The sequence below is a fragment of the Eschrichtius robustus genome, chromosome 16 (genome assembly GCF_028021215.1).
Source record: "Eschrichtius robustus isolate mEscRob2 chromosome 16, mEscRob2.pri, whole genome shotgun sequence".
Taxonomy (NCBI): Eukaryota; Metazoa; Chordata; class Mammalia; order Artiodactyla; family Eschrichtiidae; genus Eschrichtius; species Eschrichtius robustus.
In genome coordinates, this window is record NC_090839.1 from 45272670 (window position 1) to 45292868 (window position 20199).

General features: G+C 46.5%; 1 protein-coding gene across 3 annotated transcripts in view; it reads left to right on the forward strand.

Moving 5' to 3' along the window:
• The window catches only part of NINL (ninein like), a 112820-nt gene extending 100392 nt beyond the window's left edge, over positions 1-12428 (forward strand). For all 3 annotated transcript variants that reach the window (XM_068565667.1, XM_068565668.1, XM_068565666.1), the window contains 5 exons: positions 5289-5447; positions 6140-6253; positions 9016-9186; positions 10436-10549; positions 11480-12428. In XM_068565667.1, coding sequence (XP_068421768.1) covers positions 5289-5447; positions 6140-6253; positions 9016-9186; positions 10436-10549; positions 11480-11671 — 750 coding nt within the window. In that variant the 3' untranslated portion in view covers positions 11672-12428. The remainder of the gene's footprint in view (positions 1-5288; positions 5448-6139; positions 6254-9015; positions 9187-10435; positions 10550-11479) is intronic.
• The last annotated feature ends 7771 nt before the right edge of the window (positions 12429-20199 follow it).

A 20199-nucleotide genomic window follows, 5' to 3' on the forward strand; every position in this document is an offset into this window, starting at 1 on the left:
CACTGACCTCCACACTGGTCTCCCTTTGCCCCATAAGTAAATGCCTTCTGTACTTGGTCTCACTTACTGGCTTTTGGACTGAAGCACAGAAGCTGGGATGTGTCATTCTTGTTTTTGTTTTTGTTTTTTAATTCTTTTTTTAATTGAAATTAGTATTGATAATTGCAGACTCCCAGGTGGTTATAAGAAGTATATTACAGAGAAATACACTTTGTCCAGTTTCTTCCAGTTGTAACATTTTATGGAACTATAGTATAATATATCTGTGTTAGTTTGCTAGGGCTGCCATAACAAAGTACCACAGAGTGAGTGGCTTATACAGCAGAAGTTTATTTCCTCATAGTTCTCGAGGTTCGAAGTCCAAGATCAGCGCAGGGCTGGTTTCTTCTGAGGCCTCTCTCCTTGGCTGTATACAGCTGTCCTCTCCCTGTGTCCTCACATGGTTGTCCCTCGGATGTGTCTGTGTCCTCATCTCTTATTAGGACACCATCATATTAGACTCATATGACCTCATTTTACCTTAATCACCTCTTTCAAGACCCCATCTCCAAATACAGTCACTCTGAGGTATTGGGGGTTTGGGCTTCAACATGTGAGTTGGCAGGGATCAGTCCATAATGAATATCACAACCAAGACATCGACATTGATACAATCCATAGGCCTTACTCGGGCTTCCCCAGTTTTACTTGTGTACTCGTGTGTGTGTCAAGTTCTATGCAATTTTATCCCCTGTGTAGGTTCGTGTCTCCACGACCACAGTCAAGATACTGAACAGCTCCAGCTCCACAAGGATCCTTCATGTTGTTCTTTCATAACCACACCCACCGCCTTCCTGCCCACCTACCCCAGCCCCTAACCCCTGAAAACCACTAACTGCCCTTCATTTCCAAAATTGTGTCATTTCAAAATGTGATACAAAAGGAATACAGAATATGAACTTCGGGGTTGCCTTTTCTCGCATATCATAATTCCTGGCTGTGTGTCCCCGGTTAGTTTCTTCCTGTCGCTGGACACTATTCCAAGGCATTGATGTCCCACAGCTTGTTTTGTTTTGTTTCTTAATATTTATTTCTTTTATTTGGCTGCGCCTGGTCTTAGCTGCGGCACGCGGGATCTTCATTGTGGACTGCGGGATCTAGTTCCCTGACCAGGGATCGAACCTGGGCCCTTGGGAGCACGGAGTCTTAACCGCTGGACCACCAGGGAAGTCGCCCACAGCTTGTTTTAATGCTCACCTTTTTTTTTTAATTATTATTATTATTATTTTAATTTATTTTATTTACTTTTGGCTGTGTTGGATCTTCACTGCTGCACGCAGGCTTTCTCTAGTTGCGGTGAGTGGGGACTGCTCTTTGTTGCGGTGCGCGGGCTTCTCATTGCGGTGGCTTCTCTTGTTGCGGAGCATGGGTTCTAGGTGCTTGGGCTTTAGTAGTCGTGGCGCGTGGGCTCAGTAGTTGTGGCTCACAAGCTCTAGAGCGCAGGCTCAGTAGTTGTGGCACACGGGCTTAGTTGCTCCACGGCATGTGGGATCTTCCTGGACCAGGGCTCAAACCCGTGTCCTCTGCATTGGCAGGTGGATTCTTAACCACTGACCCACCAGGGAAGTCCCTAATGCTCACCTTTTAAAGGACGGCTGGGCTGATTCCAGTTTGGGGCTGTCACAGAGGTGCCGTGAACATTCTCAGGCAGGTCTTTGTGTGGATGTAGGTTTTCATTTCATGGGATAAATGCCCAGGAGAGCAGTTGCTGAGTTGTATGGTAGTTACATGTTTAGTTTTTTTTTTTTTTTTTTTTTTGAAAATTTATTTATTTTTATTTATTTATGGCTGTGTTGGGTCTTCGTTTCTGTGCGAGGGCTTTCTCTAGTTGTGGCAAGCGGGGGCCACTCTTCATCGCGGTGCACGGGCCTCTCACTGTCGTGGCCTCTCTTGTTGTGGGGCACAGGCTCCAGACGCGCAGGCTCAGTAATCGTGGCTCACGGGCCCAGTTGCTCCGCGGCATGTGGGATCTTCCCAGACCAGGGCTCGAACCCGTGTCCCCTGCATTAGCAGGCAGATTCTCAACCACTGCGCCACCAGGGAAGCCCCACATGTTTAGTTTTATAAGAAATTGCCCAACTGTTATCCAGAGTGGCTGTAACAGTTTCCGTTCCTGCCAGCAATGTGTGCTTGATCCAGTTTCCCCACATCCTTGTCCACACTTGTGTTGTCACTCTTTTATTTTAGCCACTCTGATAGGTGTGTACTGAGTCAGAATGGTTAGAGGGGGCTGCAGTTGGGTATCCCCTTCCCCACGCTGGATCTGATCTGGTAAAAAGGACGTTTCCCTTGAGGGCAGGAGAACAGAACGCTCTGTGTACTTCAAAATGGTCACTGTCTTAGTCTGCTCAGGCTCCGTACAGAATGCCACAGACAGGTGGCTTAAACCACAGGAGTTTATTGCCTCACGGTTCTCGAGGCTGGAAGTCCAAGATCAAGGCAGGACTGACTTGGTTCTGGCGAGGCTCTTCCGGGTTTGCAGACGATGCCCTCTCACTGTGTCTTCTCATAAAGTCACTGTCCTATCAGATTAGGACCCCACCTTGTGAGCACATTTAACCTTAATTACCTGCTGCAAGCCCTGTCTCCAGACACAGCCGAGAGTTTGTGGACACAGTTCCGCCCACAGTAGCCACTTTGTTTCGGGCTCCAGCCATCAGCTCCTGGTGAGCTGTGACTCTCTTTGCCCGTCTCTCCAGTTTTCAGGGCGTTGATTTGCCCTGTGACCTCAGTTCTCTGATGGGTTTCAGAAGAATGGTTGAGTTTTCAGTTACTCAGCTTTTTCTTGTTGGGAGGATGGGAGTGACGACTTCCAAGCTCTTTACAGGCCTGACCAGAAGCCAGAAATGGTGTTTTGTTTTTCACATGGGATTCTGCGTGTTCAGTGTCAGGACATAGAAGTACAGTGGATTTTCACCTGCCAACCTTGTGTCCTGACACCTTGCTGAGCTCTTACTCTTTCTGGGAGTGTTTTTATTTATTTTTAATTTTAAAATTTTATTATTATTATTATTTTGGCTGTGTTGGGTCTTCGTTGCTACGCGCGGGTTTTCTCTAGTTGTGGCGAGCAGGGGCTACTCTTCTTTGCGGTGCGCAGGCTTCTCATTGCGGTGGCTTCTCTTGTTGCAGAACATGGGCTGTAGGCGCATGGGCTTCAGTAGTTGCAGCCCGCGGGCTCCGTAGTTGCAGCACACGGGCCCTTGAGTACACGGGCTTCAGTAGTTGCGGCGTATGGGCTCTAGGGAGCGCAGGCTTCAGTAGTTGTGGCTCATGGGCTCTAAAGCACAGGCTCATTTGTTGTTGTGCACGGGCTTGGTTGCTCCTCGGCATGTGGGATCTTCCTGGACCGGGGATCGAACCCATGTCCCCTGCGTCGGCTGGTGGATTCTTTTTTTTTCACAGAATAAAACACTGCTTTTACATGGGTCTCAATCTGAAATCCACAAATGCTAGTAAGTCAGTTTTTTGTTTTTTGGGTTTTTTTAAATTTTTATTTATTTATTTATTTATTATTTATGGCTGTGTTGGGTCTTCGTTTCTGTGCAAGGGCTTTCTCTAGTTGCGGCAAGTGGGGGCCACTCTTCATCGCGGTGCGCGGACCTCTCATTATCGCGGCCTCTCTTGTTGCGGAGCACAGGCTCCAGACGCGCATGCTCAGTAATTGTGGCTCACGGGCCTAGTTGCTCCGCGGCATGTGGGATCTTCCCAGACCAGGGCTCGAACCCGTGTCCTCTGCGTTGGCAGGCAGACTCTCAACCACTGCGCCACCAGGGAAGCCCAGTAAGTCAGTTTTTAAATTTTTTAATTTGTTTCAAAGTTAAACCCAAGACACATTGACTTCATAGGAAATCCACTGAGAAATGTTTTTCTAGGCTGAACACCTCTTTCCCTTTAGTCTCCCCCAGCAGAGCATGTGCATGTTAATTACTTTACTGCTGTCCCACCACTATACCAAGATCACCTAAACTGTGTGTGTAGTATTCTGAATGTTCTTAGTTATACCCTAATTTCACTAACTGCAAAAGATTTTCTGGGATAACATGTCACATGAATTCTTTGGCTACTTTTGAAGATGAAGTCCAAAGAACTCTTAAATGATTCTCCTTTGTGGGGGTGGGTGGTATTTTATAGGCATTAGCAACTAGCACCTGGGGCTGTGCTGATTCCATCTGGCATCACTGGGAGACAACCAAAGAATCATATGATGCAACAGCCAACTAATTGACTCAAAACTGAAGGTTAAATTTAAAGAAAAAACTAATTTAGAGAAAAAAAGGTAATGCCAGAGGAACTCGTTCTAAGCAGTCAGTCATTATGCCTCTGTGTGTGTGTGTGTGTGTGTAAGGCATAACCAGGTGGATTCAGTGCAGCCTGGCAGGCGGATTCTTAACCACTGCACCACCAGGGAAGTCCTCTGGGAGTGTTTTTGTCACCTCTGGCTTCTCAGACCTCTGCTGTCCCCTGGAGAGACCCGTAGCTCTCGCCCCAGCCTGCTTCTGCCTGCGCCTGGCTGATGTGGTGGGAACACCCAGCCCTGGGGCGACAGTGACGCGCCCACCAGCTGTGCGTAGACCCGCTCTGAGGCACGGAGGGCTGCAGACCCTCGGCCTCCAGAGCGGCTGCTGGGGAAAAGCAGATGAGCGAAACGTGGTTTGTGTGAAGGTGTGTGACACCCGGTTGGAAATAACGAACTTCCGTGTGTCACCTGCTGGCTGCTGTTTCATCCCAGGCAGCACCGCCCAGGGTCCAGCATCCGCTGCCTGCAAAGTGGGCGATTTTATCAGTGTGCTCCCCCCACCGAGAGCCTCGGTTTTTGTGTTTAATGACAATGATTTGAAGAGAATCACATGCCTCAAGTAAAACGAGGGGTTTTTTTCCCTTCAAATTGCTTAAGATAATGTTAGAAATAACCGTGGGAGAAACAAGAAAACCATGCCAGTTCTCCAGAGCAGTGGTTGGATGTTGATGGGCTGTGAGCGCCCCTGGTGCACAGTCTGCTGCTTCTTGGATGGACCAGAGTTCATCCTCTGCCCTGTGGCCTGAGAGCCCATCACTCTGGGGACGCTGAGCGCCTCACCCACTAGTTTCTAGTAGTAACCCCACCCCACTAGCTGTGATGACCAAAATGATCTCCAGACATTGCAAAGCGTTCTTCGGGGAGCAAGAGGGTCCCTGGTTGAGAACCACTGGAATGCTGTTGGCTTAAAAAAATAACTTTTTCATCTGTGTTTTATCCCTTTTTGTTCTAGAGTCAGAAATGCAAGGACGAATTGTCCCAGCTCAACCACAGGGTCCTGCAGCTGGGAGAGGAGGCCTCTACCCACCAGGCCCAGAGCAAGAAGAATCACATCACTGTTCAGCTGCTGACACAGAGACTGGAGGAGGCGGCGTGCCAGGAGGAGCTGCAGGTGAGTGGCCGGCAGGGCAGGGAGGGGCAGACAGGCTGGCCTAAAACAGATCAGGAACGGCCCTGATGTGCCTGGAGGTAAAGTGAGGGACTTAACAAGCAAGCCCTGAAAATATGTGGACTTCAGCAGCTTTTGCAAAGCCTGGTATCTAGAAAAAGTAGCAGAAAGGAATTAAATCCTAATGATAGAGAGTAAGTTGGTACAACCTCTCCGGAGGACAATATGGCAAAATATACATCAAGAGCATCAGGAACGTCCGTGTGCTCTGGCTTCATGATTCTGCTAGTGGGAACTTTACTGAGCATTGTGTACGGACTTAGCTGGAAGTATTTTCATTGCTGTGGTATTTATAATAGCAAAACAGAATTGGAATCTGCTTTGAATCATCAACAGTATTGAATTAGTCGTAAATGATGGTGCAGCCATTAAAAACCATGTTTTTGAAAAGTATTTAACACTCAAGATATAATAAGAGGGGGAAAGCACAGCATACAACGTCTTAGTGACAGAAGTCCGTGCGTGTGGAGGGAGGGCCAGGAGATACAGCAGAACGTCGGGTGTGGTCCTTGGGCTGCTGGGATTATGGATGAGTTGAATTTCGTAATTTTTGCTTTTCTGAAGTTTCTGCATTAAACGTGTATCACATTGCTAAGATACTTCTTATACTTGTGAAATTGATTTTTAAAAAACAGGATAACCAAATCCAAAAACTTGAACTTGAACTTGAACACGTGACTCAGGAACGTCAGAGCCTGAGACTGGCACAGTCACAGCTGAGAGAGGCCCTCGAAGAGAGTCGGGACCAGGTGGGTGTGCACGGTGATCCCAGCCCGGGAGGGGTCAGCCTTGCCTCTGACAGCCTGGCCGGGACTAGTCCAGCCAAGGGCATCGTTGGTCTGCCTCAGGCCACCCGGCTAGCTGGGCACCCGCCAGGCCCAGGACTGAGTCAGGCTCAGTCCAGGGTCGGGTTGAACTCGAGTGAGCCACGTGAAGAGCTGCGCCTGTTCCTCACGAGGGCAGGAGGCCATAGCAGCGCCTCCAGGTGTGCCCTCTACAGATGCAGGGGCCAGGGAACGCGGCAGGTGGCCTCTGAGGTCCAGGCCAACAGGGCAGAGCAGCCCCCGAGGTGACCCGGCTCCGCGCCCCCAGTGGAGCCCAGGTGTCACATTCCTGTGGGTGTTCCACCCACTCTCCTGCTGCAGCATTTGTCCAGTGCGCACCAGGCTCAGGGGAGGCAGGGAGTTCGCGGTCTGGGACAAACAGATGTGAGCAGAGCGGGCCCAGGAGGGATGGCGGGTGCCTGACAGCGTGAGGTGCAGGGATGCGGGGCTGGTTCTTCTGAGGAGCTCGAGCAGAAGGGAGGTGACGGGGTGAGGTGCCCTGAGGGCCACGGGCCCAGTGTAGACTCAGACCTGGGGTGTGCTTGGGAGGGCCAGGGTACGGCAGCGGGAAAAGGGCCGTGGGAGAGGGTCTCTAACCCTCATGCCTCTGCCCAGCCTTTGCACCAGGCTCCCCAACTGGCCCCTGGCCTGACTCCTGGACTTGGCTGTGGTCACCTGGTGTGAACAGTCACTTCTCAGATGGCCCGGGGCCGCAGAGGGGTCAGTCTGGATGCGGGACCCCCCACCGGGGCCTTATGAGGTGCTGTCAGGCTCCTGTGGGCCCAGCCCCCCGCTGTAAGCAGGCACTTTCCCCGAGGTGCCACCACGTACTGGGGGCTCCCTTCTCTATTTTTAGTGCAAAAGGAACCTTGAGAAATTGCCTGGACTAGATTGAGCCTTCAAGGCTAAGCAGTCAGATCCATCTGCTGGCAGAAGGGCTGGGCTGTCAGAGGTTTCCGTGCCCGCTGGGATGCCCAACATGCAGCCGCTGTCACAGGCAGGAGATACTGCACTTAAACAGGCTGCTGTGACATGAGCTGGCATCCCCTTTTGTGATTTAGACGAGGACCCCCATGAAACACACCTGGATGAAAGTGTGGAGAAGGGAAGTAAGGAGCTTCCAGGGTACCTAGGGACCCTCTGGGTGTGCAGAGGTGAGGTGCACACAGAGCCACGGAGGAGGGAGTGGTCACCGGTGCGCCATGAGTGGTTGCAAGGTCACAGGTCCAGCAGGGGAGCCAGGCGTCCAAGAGGGCACTTACAGGGGTGCCACGGACTAGGGCACCCGCACCGGCCTCTCCACGGCATGGGGTTCTCGTGGTGCGGCAACAGGCGCCCCCAGAAGAGCATACAGGTGGCTAGGCTTCTGAGGCTGGTGCCCGGGAGTTCTGAATATCATTTCCCCACATTCTGCCGGTCCAGTTTGGATTCAGGGCACGAGGGGCTGCTGTCCGAGGGGCTTGCTGCCCCACCCCGGCATCCAGAACGCGAAGGCCCTGGCTTCCCGGCTGCAGTGGCCCCACTGCTCTCCTGGGGACGTCCCCCTTCTCACATGGCAGTAGAGCAGGGCTCTCCGGAGGCAGCCCAGCCTCCACCCGCACCTCACTTCACAAGGAGGGGGCTCGGGGGCACTCAGTTGGGCAGTGCTGATGTACCACCCAGCCAAGTGGAGAGCGGGCGGCGAGGAGCCTGGGCAGGGGGTGTGAAGAGCATTTTCGGGCGGGCGGGGGCTCAGACACGGGCCAGAGTGACTGTAGAGTGACCGTCTGAATCTCAAAAGTCGGGAGGAGGCTACATCTGGTGGAGGGTATGTGAGAACTATCCTCCCCTGTCTTCATCCCAAAGAGCATGGTAGCTGCCCTGCTGGACCCGTGTGTACGGGTGTGTCTCTGGGGGGACCCGTCCTGGAGAACCGCCTGGGGTGGCCCCTGAGACACGCAGTGACACGGGACAGTGAGGGAAGTGGGGCTGCGGGCTCACAGCCTCGCTCTTGCCTGGCATGGCCGGCACCCTCCTCTCCAACCTGCCCTCGGCAGGACCCCTGGCAGAGCTGTTGCCTCTCCTGTCTGGGGGGTCTCAGAGGGAAGTTCTGTGTGTTCCAGACAAAGCTGCCAGAGTCCAAGTGATATAAGTGGTGTTGAGATCTGGGCTCCCAGGTGGTCCGTCAGGGGAAGTGGCCAGGCTCTGGACAGCTTGGTACCAACGACCCAGTGGGTTCTGTGCCCAGGGAGCGGGTGCTGAGGCCCATCCACACCTGCTCCCAGCCCCTCGCTGATCTCTGTGTAACCCACCTCTGGGACCCCGGCCGCAGCCAAGTGTCAGGGGCATGAACTCTTCACTTAGAGGAAGGCTGCCGTACACAGCTGGCGTGGGTCACAGTATTAAAGGAATTACACCCCAGTAATGTACCCGGAAGGTAAACATGACAGAAGGTTACGTAATCCGGCGGGAGGTCACGTGGAGGATTACAGGCAGGCTTTCCTGGCTCTCACTGTGTAGAAGCGCCCGCTGAATGGAGTTTGGGCGTCAGAATTCAGCTAAATAGGCTCTTTAGGAACCGTGGGTTTTGCTGCAGACACTTCCCTTGTGGGGTAACCTTAAAGGTAGAGATGCAGTCTTCTGTGTCTGGTAGTGACCCCGTAGCTCTGGGCGGTCACCCCAACACTGGGTGCCTTCTCCCCGGGCAGCTGCACGGGGCCACCATGAGGCTGAGGCTGGCCCGGTCCCAGCACGCCCACGAGGTGCAGCAGCTGCAGGAGCAGATGGAGCGGCTGGTGCCTCGGGGCCGCGTGGCTGAGCTGCAGCAGCTGCTGGAAGGGGAGCGGCAGGCGGCTCGGCAGCTCCGGGAGGAGGAACGGGTAAGTGAGGACAGGGGCCCAAGGGCCGGCTGAGGGTGACGGGGAGGGGGAGGCTGGCTCTCTGGTGACTTAGCCAAAAGCTGCCCAGGTGCCCAGGGGAAGATGGCCCCGCAGATGTCCCACTACGTGAGGACTGGTTTATGGAAGCTATGGGACCCAACTTTCCCTGAGAACTGGGGGGCGTTGAGCAGCTGACCCTGAAGACCCCCCAAAGCCCCCCAGTCTGTCTTCCGGGCTGCACGTGTCTGCAGCCAGCCACACAGCCACACACACAGTCCCCGCTTCCAGGCCTGAAAGATGGTGATAGAGGGGTCGCGAGGGAGGCAACAGGCAGTGTCCCTGCCTGTGTAGCCCTGTGAGAACACAGGCAGGTGCCAAGGTCCTGAGGTGGGCTGTGCTCGGCATGTTTAAAGGTAGCCAGGGCGTGGGGGGTGGTTGGACAAGAGGTCAGCGCAGTGACAGCACAGACTTGGGGAGCCCGGCTGTGTGCCAGGTGCTGCCCTAGGCGTCTAGACACATAGAAACAGAGTCGCAGCCTTAAAGGGCAGCAGGACAGTGGCTCAGAGCACGCTGCAGGGATCTGGATCCTGGCTGCACCACCCCAGCCGAGTGACCTCAGGCCACTTGTTTAACCTCTCTGTGCTTCCGTTTCTGTCAACTTCTGGTGGCAGCGGTTCCCACCTCAAAGCAGCCTCTCAGGCATCAGTGAGTGAGCACCGTAAAGTGTAAGCCTGCGGGGCACAACTTGGTCCTCAGAGTTCATGAGGTGGGGGTGGGGGTGGGGCCAGAGGGCGAGGCACCTTCACGAGGGAGGAACTGGCCAAGCCTGCAAAGGTGGGTGAAATTCGACGTTTGTAAAACACGAATTCTAACGAAGAATAGCCTTTCAGCATTATGCAAAAACGTTATGCTGGAGAGACAGTTAAGCTGCGAGAGATTATTGACAAAACAAAGAAATTTAGTCAGAAATCCTTTAGAAAGACTAATGTGTTTGGGGAAACTCACCTTTGAGTCATTTAGGACTCAAAGGACAAATCCTAGCACAAAGCAGTCTGCTGATCTGCTTAGACTACAATGAGAAATGCAGCTTTGTGGCTTGTGAGACATTTCTAACCCTCCCTCTACGGATGAAAGGTTATCCACATGCTCAGATTTGCACACTTCAGCTAATTTCCATTCTAAAGTAAACAAACCCGCGATGATTCTTTTTAAAACGTACAGTGTTGATCTCTAAGCTCCTTTTGTGCAGGAAGCACATGAAAAACAGCTGAAAGCCGCAGAAGAGCGGGTGGAGGAGGTGGAAATGATTTTGAAGAACGTGGAAGCGCTCCTCCAAGAGAAAGTGCGTGAGCTGAAAGAGCAGGTGAGTGATGACGCCTCGTTTGGGCATTCAAGTAGCTGATCAGGGAGACATAACCCAAGAGAACCCCATGTCCTGTGGAATTGCTGAGAGGGGGAGAGGAAAGAGAGAGGCCATTGCTGTCCTAAAAGTTCTACTTGGCGCTCCAGGAAATGAAATGTGAGAATCTGTAGAGATACTTTTCTTACATAGCAGTCAAGTATGGTTGGTTCATCTGCGGCATCCGGAGCAGCAGGTTCCCAGGCAGCGTGACTCTGTGCAGGCCACCCGCTCCTGACCACCCCCACATCTCTGCAGCCCCTCCCCTGCTGGCACTGCCATCCTCCCACCCTCTCTGTCCCCGGTCCTCACGTTCCTTCCCAGCAGTCAGACTCGGTGACTCCCCCAGTCACTCCTGGCAAAACCTCAACCCAAACCCCAGGTTTGGTTGAAAGCACATCAAAGGAAACGAGGACACCAGCTGTTAGGACCCAAGAGATGGGGGCTCTGTATCCCACGCTGAAGGCCTAGCTGAAAGATGAGATGGGAAGGGATCCATCAGGACGCCAAGGTTTTGGACTTGGGCGGGCAGGTGAGAGCGCAGACAGCGTACTCTTGGCAATTTCCTTTGACACCCAATTTGACAGGGTACTCTTGACAATTTCCTTTCTTTTTGAGGCCTACAGATTTTGGTCTTTTTGTCTTCATTTTATGGTAAAAATCAATTTGTGCAAAATTGGCTTAAGTTTTCTCTACCACGTAGTTCATCAGATTCTCAATTTCCTCTCTCCCGCCAGGATAACAAAAATTGTCATTACATCCAATATTTGTTTCCAATTTGTAAGAATCCCCAAACTGTGGTTTGAACAACGTGGAAGACTGGGAGGGGCGAGCTGGTAGCGTGGCATTTCTGCATTAGATTCACAGTGCAGTGTGGCTTTCTCCCCTGTCCAGTTTGAAAAGAATACACGATCTGATTTGCTGCTCAAGGAGCTCTATGTGGAAAATGCTCACCTAACGAAAGCGCTTCAGGTCACTGAAGAGAAGCAACGAGGTGCTGAGAAAAAATCCCGATTCTTGGAAGAAAGAGTTAGAGCTCTCAACAAACTACTCAATAAGATCGCTTCAGCATCTCTCTCTGTGTAGACTTTTCTTCCTGGAGTTCATTTTGAAAGAACATCTTTTAAAAGTAAACCACTGTGATGCCATAACTTCTATGGCTCATTGGCCACACACCCCCTGGACAGATGAGGATTATGATTCTCTGTTCGCCCCACAAGCACTTAATGAAGGTCGATTATGTGCCAGATGCTGGGGAAAACAGACATGTTGGAAAAGACTACATTTTTTTTTTTAGTGATCCCTAGGTAAAATTCCTAATTTTGCTGCTTACTAGTGAAACAGGTTATGGGGGCTCTCAGCAAGGTAAATGGTAAAATAGTTTTAACGTTTTACTTCTGACCTTGGCTACAGAGACTAAAATGCAAAGTCAGGGCTCGGCAGTTCTACCATTTCACTGTTGCTGCTCTGGTTGAGTCACTGGCATTCTCCATAGTGGGTGGATACAGACACTCCAGAAATGCTTCACTTCCTGTGACTGTCAACTGGCAATGAGGGATAGAGGAGGGGAAGCCCCTTTGTCAGGGTCAGCTCCACTGCACGGATGTCTGGACAGTGCTTGTTATTTTAGGACTGTGGACTCAGGGAGGATGGTTTCTATTGTGAATGCAATCTTTTCCTCATTGAAGTGTCATCACACTGGAAAGTATATTATTTGTAAAAAAAAAAAAGTATAGTTTTATATCCAAAATATACATAAATTATGGCCATTTGGTTTATCAGAATAAACTACTGTAATATGAAGAGTCACTGTATTTGCAATAAAAGTCCTTTTCTATTAAAATTGATGTCTAAGTGTTTTTTTGTTGTTATTTATTTTTGGCTGCATTGGGTCTTCATTGCTGCGCTTGGGCTTTCTCTAGTTGTGTCCAGCAGGGGCTACTCTTCATTGTGGTGAGTGGACTTCTCATTGCGGTCGGTGGCTTCTCTTATTGCGGAGCATGGGCTCTAGGCTCTCGGGCTTCAGTAGTGGTGGAGCATGGGCTCAGTAGTTGTGGCTCGTGGGCTCTAGAGTGCAGGCTCAGTAGTTGTGGTGCACGGGCTTAGTTGCTCTGCGGCACGTGGGATCTTCCCGGACCAGGGCTCGAACCTGTGTCCTCTGCATTGACAGGCGGATTCGTAACCACTGTGCCACCAGGGAAGCCCCTAAGTATTTTTTAAACTATTAAATACTTCAAAGATATAGAAAAATAGTTTCATAAGAAACATTCATATGTATTACATAAACATTCAGATGTATTAAAAACATTGTTACAACATTTTGGATAGAAGCGCAGTCCCTGTTCTACTGCATTCAACCTTCCTGGAGGCAACCGCTGTCCTGAAGCTGCTGCACCTCCCCACTATCTGTACAGTCACTGTACATGCTTGAATGAGAAAAAACTTAAACCACTGGAATAGACGGAAAGATCAGATCTTGGATAGGAGGACTCAACACCATAAAGTGGGTTCTTCTATCCACGCACCTGTGGTCAATTAATCTATGACAAAGGAGGCAAGGATATACAATGGGAAAAAGTGGTGCTGAGAAAACTGGACAGCTACATGTAAGAGAATGAAATTAGAACGCTCTCTAACACCATACACAAAAATAAACTCAAAACGGATCAAAGACCTAAATGTAAGGCCAGAGAGTAAAAACTCTTAGAGGAAAACATAGGCAGAACACTCTTAGGGAACTCCCTGGTGTTCCAGTGGTTAAGACTCAGCTCTTTCACTGCCATGGGCCCTGGGCTCGATCCCTGGTCGGGGAACTAAGATCCCACAAGCAGCAGAGCACAGCCAAAAAATAAATTAAAAAAACAAAACAACGCTCTTTGACATAAATCGCAGCAATATCTTTTTTGATCCACCTCCTAGAGTAATGAAAATAAAAACAAAAATAAACAAATGGGACCTAATTAAACTTAAAAAGCTTTTGCACAGCAAAGGAAACTTTAAAACAAAAAGACAACCCACAGAAAGGGAGAAAATATTTGCAAACAAAGCGACCAACAAGGGATAATCTCCAAAATACACAAACAGCTCATGCAGCTCTATGTCAAAAAAAAAAACAACCCAATCAAGAAATGGGCAAAAGATCTAAATAGATATTTTTCCAAAGAAGACACTGGTGAAGGTGTGGGAAAAAAGGAACCCTCCCACACTGTTGGTAGGACTGTAAATTGGTACAAGCTTATGGAGAATAGTACGGAGGTTCCTTAAAAAACTGAAAATAGAACTACCATATGATCTAGCAATCACACTCCTGGGCATATATCTGGAGAAAACCATAATTTGAAAAGATACATGCACCCCAACGCAGCACTATTTACAATAGCCAGGACATGGAAGCAACCTAAATGTCCATCGACAGATGAATGGATAAAGAAGATGTGGTACATATATACAATGGTATATTACTCAGCCATAAAAAAGAACAAATAATGCCGTTTGCAGCAACACGGATGGACCTAGAGATTATCATACTAAGTGAAGTAAGTCAGACAGAGAAACACAAACATTATATGATATCATTCATATGTGGAATCTAATTTAAAAAATGATACAAATTCTGTTTACAAAACAGAAACAGACTCAGATTTTGAAAACAAACATATGGTTACCAAAGGGGAAATGGGGGGGGTGGGGGAAGGGATAAATTAGGAGCTTGGGATTAACATACACACACTACTATATATAAAATAGATAACCAACAAGGACCTACTGTATAGCACAGGGAACTCTACTCAGTATTCTGTAATAACCTATATGGGTAAAGAATCTGAAAAAGAATGGATATATGTATATGTATAACTGAATCACTTTGCTGTACACCTGAAACTAACACAACATTGTAAATCAACTATACTCCAATAAAATTAAAAAAAAAAAAAAAAAGGTTCTTCTAAATTAGAATTCAAGACCAGAATGACATCTGGAAAATCCCAAATATCTGGAAACTGAAATTACCCACAAAGCAATGAAAAAATTAGAACATATTTTGAATTAACTGAAAATGAAAACATATTAAAATTTGTGGGGGTGGAGTAAAAGCGGTACTTAGGGGAATATTCATAGCACTAAGTAAATGGATCATAAAAGAAAGGTCTGAAATCAGTGACCTCAGCTACCACCTTAGAAAAAGAGCCATAAACCCAAAGTAAGCAGAAGAAAGGAAATAATAAACATCACTGTAGGAATAAGGAATAGAAGAACAGGGGTTGGCAAACTTCATGCTGTGTGTGAAAGCTAGCCCCATGGCCTGTTTTTGTGCTACAACTGAGCGCTGAGCAGCTCTAACAGAGACTGTGTGGACTGCAGTCTAAAATAAAGTTTGATGACCCTAATAAACTAAAAGACAAAAACTCTATGATCATCTCAACAGATGCAGAAAAGGATATGACAAAATCCAACATCCATTCCTGATAAAAACTCTCAGTGAACCAGGAATAGAAGGGAACTTCCTTAACCAGATAATGGGCATCTACAAAAAACTCAGAGTTATGTTATACTTAATGGTAAAAGACTGAGTGCTTTCCACCTAAGATCAGGAACAAGATAGGGACTTCTCTTCAGACCACTTTTATCCGGTACTCTCCTAAAGGTTCTAACTAGTGCAGTTAGGCAAGAAAAAGAAATAAAAGGCATCTGGATTAGAAAGGAAGGAATAAAACTTTTGATTCACAGAAAACATGACCGTGGCGTAGAAGACTTGATATAATTTACAAAAAAGCTATTAGAACTAAAAAGTGAGTTTAGCAAGGATGCAGGACACAAGTTCAATATCAATTGTATTTCTATTTATAAACAATTAGAATTTGAAATTTAACAATACCATTTACAACAGCATCAAAACTATGAAATGCTGGCAAGAGATACGATGGACCTGTATACTGAAAACTACAAAATACTGCTGAGAGAAAAGGAAGAAGACAAAAATAACTGGGCTGTTTATGGGCTGAAAGGTTCAATGTTGTTAAGATGTCAATTCTTCCCAAATTGAATCACACAGATTCAATGCAGTTCCAAACAAAATGCTACCAGGTCTGTTTTTGGTAGAAACTGACAAGCTGACCCTAAATTTCATATGAAAAGCAAAGGACTTAGCACAGCCAAGACAAATAAGTAAAAGTTGAAATTTGGAGCAAACTAGATAATGCTCTCTATTTCTAGAACTATTCTAATCAGCGACCTCAGCTTCCACCCTAAATAACTAGAAAAAGAAGAAGAAATTAAACCAGAAGTAAACAGACAGAAGGAAATCACGAAGATCACTACAGAGGTCAAGGAATAGAACAGAGGTGGGCAAACTCCATGCTGTGGGTGAAGCCCAGCCCCAGGGCCTACTTTGTGAATAGACTGCTTGGCACAGCAAACCATTCACTTGCATATTGTGAGAACAAGGTACTACAGCAGTTGAATATCCATATACCACCCCCACACCCCTGCCGTGACCTTGGATCCACACCTTACACCATATACAAAAATTAACTCAAAAGGGATCATAAACTTAAGTGTAAAACCTAAAAGTTTCCTTCTAGATGAAGGAAAAAAAATTTTGTGACCTTGGGCTGGAAAAAAATTTCTTAGATATGACTCCAAAAGCATTAAAAAACACGAATAAATTTGATTTTATCAAAACCAAAAATGTCTACTTTTCAAAAGATTCTGTTAAGGGACTGCCCTGATGGTCCAGTGGGTAAGACTGTGCTCCCAATGCAAGGGGCGTGGGTTTGATGCCTGGTCGGGGAATTAGATCCCGCATGCATGCCGCAATGAAAAAGTCCGCATGCTGCAACCAAAGATCCAGCATGCTTCAATTAAGACCTGGCACAGCCAAAATAAATAAATAAATAATTTAAAAAGGAAAAAAAAAAAGATTCTGTTAAAAAAAAGGAATAGACAGACAAGCCACAAACTGGGAGAAAAATCTTTGCAAAACATATATCTCATACAGGACTTATATCCAGAATATATAAAGAACTCCCAAAACTCAATAAGAAAACAACCTAGTTTTTTAACAAATGGACAAAGATTTAGACAAACTCACCAACGCAAGATATACACATTCCAAATAATCACATGTAAAGATACTCATCATCATTAGTCATTAGTCATTAGGGAAATGCAAATTAAAATCTTAACAAGATAGCACTACATGCCTATTAGAATGGGTAAAATTTAAAAGGCTAATCGTAGCAAGTGTTGGAAGAACTGGAATTCATACACTGCTGGTGTGAATGCAAAATGCACAACCACCCTGGAGGAGTTTGGAAGTTTCTTAAAAAGTTAAAATTACACCTACAGTATGACCCAGCCATTTTACTCCTAGTTATTTGCCTCAAAGGAAAGGAAATACATGTCCATAAAAGACTTGTATGCAAATGTTCCTGGCACCTTTTTTGTAACAGCCCCAAACTGGGAATAACATACTATTAGCAAAGGGGGTAAGGGGGAGTGACTCTCATTATTTCTGGTGGTAGTACCAATTTTAATTCCTACATATTGTGGCAAAAGCCATCAAAATTATAACTGTCCTATACACAAGGCTGTATATGTATAAAATGATATATGTACAAGGTTACTCACATAGGTTTGTCTGTAATAGCAAAAGGATGGAAACTGTTCAAGTGTCCATCAATAAGGAAATAGATTTTTTTTTCAAAAGGTATTTAACACCCTCTATTAGTTTGCAGGGGCTGCCAAAACAAAATAATACAGACTGGGTGTCTTAAACAAAAGAAATTTATTTTCTTACAGTTCTAGAGGCTAGAAATCCAAGATCAAGGTTATTAGCAAGTTTGTTTTTCCTGAGGCCTCTGTCCTTGACTTGCAGATGGCTGCTTTCTTTGCTATTACATTTTGTGCTATATGAAAACATTGTTTTTTGTAAAGTTACAAAATAGAATAAATTCAACTCATCCAAAAATACTATCAATTGTGAAAAGCAATAGATCATCTGAAATCTACATCTCCCTCCTCTAAATCCTAAAAGATTAATGCATTATCATTACAGATACTTCTTTTAGTTATATGACTAAGACAAAAAAGGGAAGACATACATATTAGGAATGACCATATGTAGAGAAAAGAAAAAAATTCCTCAGAACATTTCGAAATATAGAATAAAATATTTAGAAAAACATGATTAACTGAAATTTACTTAAGAAAAAGTAGAAAACTTGACCATAAACTAAAGAAAATAAAAAATTCATCAAAGATCATCATCTCTCTCCAAAGAAGACTCATACTGAGATGGTTCTGTAGGTATTAATGCTATTTTAAAAGGTACATTTCTATTAGAAATAAAGTAACAAGCACCACTAAAAAGAGACACCAGAACACTGACACCCCATCTGACTGTGGGGCCTCTCATTCTGCCTTCATGTGGTTCACGTGGCCTCCTCACTGGATCTGGGGGCCTATGACTGTATTAATTGACTGGATTTGGCAGAAGTGGTACTAGTTCAGTACTAGGCCTAGCCCTTCAGAAAACTAGCAGTGGGACTTCCCTCGTGGCACAGTGGTTAAGAATCCACCTGCCAATGCAGATGACACAGGTTTGAGCCCTGGTCCAGGAAGATCCCACATGCCGTGGAGCAAATAAGCCTGTGTGCCACAACTACTGAGCCTGTGCTCTAGAGCCCGTGAGCCACAACTATGAGCCCACATGCCACAACTACTGAAGCCCGCATGCCTAGAGCCCGTGCTCCACAACAAGAGAAGCCACCGCAATGAGAAGCCTGCACACCGCAACGAAGAGTAGCCCCTGCTCGCCACAACGAGAGAAAGGCCACGCGCAGTAACGAAGATCCAACACAGCCAAAAAAATAAAAAAAATTTTTAAACAATAAAAAAAATTTAAAAAGAAAGAAAACTAGCAGCACCCACATCCACCCTCTTAACCCTGCAGGAGTCCTAAGCTGCCAGGTGAGAAGCCCAGCCAGCTTGCTGGAGAGAACCACGGGAGAGGCCCACATGGAGACCGGAGGCCAAGCCATCCCAGCCAGGCCACCACCTGAATGCAACTGCATCAGGGACCCCAAGCAAGATCTGCAGAACCTCCCAGCTGAGCCCAGTCAACCCACAGAACTGGGAGAGCTAATAAAATGGTGTCATTTAAAGCCACTGTGTTCAGATGGCTGTTTCATAGGAACAGATTATTGAAAACACTGACAAAGTATAGACACATATGTGAAGACACACACGTTTCCCTCTTCCCAAACACTATAAACCAGCATCACTCACAGTTGCAAAATTCCACAATAAAATAACACCAAATCTTGCAGTTCACTAAATGGTTAACACACCACAGCCAAGAATGTTAAAAATGGAATGCAAGATAGTTCAACAATAAAATTCTATATATGTAATTCATAAACTTTAGGGAGTTAAGTGAGAAACCATATATGATCATCACTCAAGTTCCCAAAGTGTACTCGGAAGAATCATGTTTGTTACCTACCACTGTTTTGTTTTATTATGGTATTAAATTTATTTTGAGGTTTCAAGTTGCACTGGCCACAAGTTTTGGTAGTTTTCCTGGAGAAGTATGGGATAGAGAGATTAAGAAGACTGTGGCATTCCAGTCAAGTCAGGAAGAAGATAAGTTGTTAGCTATTACCAGCAGTAGTCAACATTTTCCTGACAGTTCTAGACAACAAAATCAATGTGAAAAAGAAATGAGTTTATATAGGAATGTGGCCAAATCATCATAATTTACAGCTTTTTTATATGTATCAGCCAAAACCAATTAGAAAATATAATCGAAAAGAAGATTCCATTCATATTAGAAACAAAAACTAGAAGGTAATTGGGAAAACACTAAAAAGAAATGGGCTTGCACTTATATCCGTAACCAGTTAACAGTGGACACACTGGATGGTGGTATTCATTTTTTACACTGCATTTTTTTTTTTACCTTTTTAACTGTGCATATATTACCTCTATAATAAGAAAAAAACATATATTTTAAAATTCTAGCCACAAGTCTAGAGCCAGTCAACATAAATCAATAAAACCTACAAAATTTTAACTTTTCAACAAGCATACATTCACTTCAAATAAGGAATATACTTATTATATTCTGGGAATTAAACAGAAAATTACAACATATAGCAATAATTTACGTACAGGAATGATGCTGGGCTGGCAACAGGGCAATGGCCTTCACTGCTGTCTATCCTCACGGCTGATTCACATGGAATCTAGGATCACCTGCACGTGGTTCCACATGCTTGGAAGAGCAAAATGCAAGGGAAGGAAGTGACCACTGATGGACAGTTAAAACATCATCCATCCCATTCACTAGGGAAATACTCCATATTGTTTATTGGCAGAGATTCAGATGAAAATCTCACGTGGCTACGAACCTATGGGAGGAATTATTTTTAAAAATGAGGGAATTCCCTGGCATTACAGTGGTTAGGACTCTGTGCTTTCACTGCTGAGGGCGTGGGTTCAGTCCCTGGTCGGGAAACTAAGATCCTGCAAGCCGAGTGGCGTGACCATAAAAATACATAAACAAAAACAAACAGTCTGTCAAGGGCTGCCTACTGACCTAAGTACGTGTG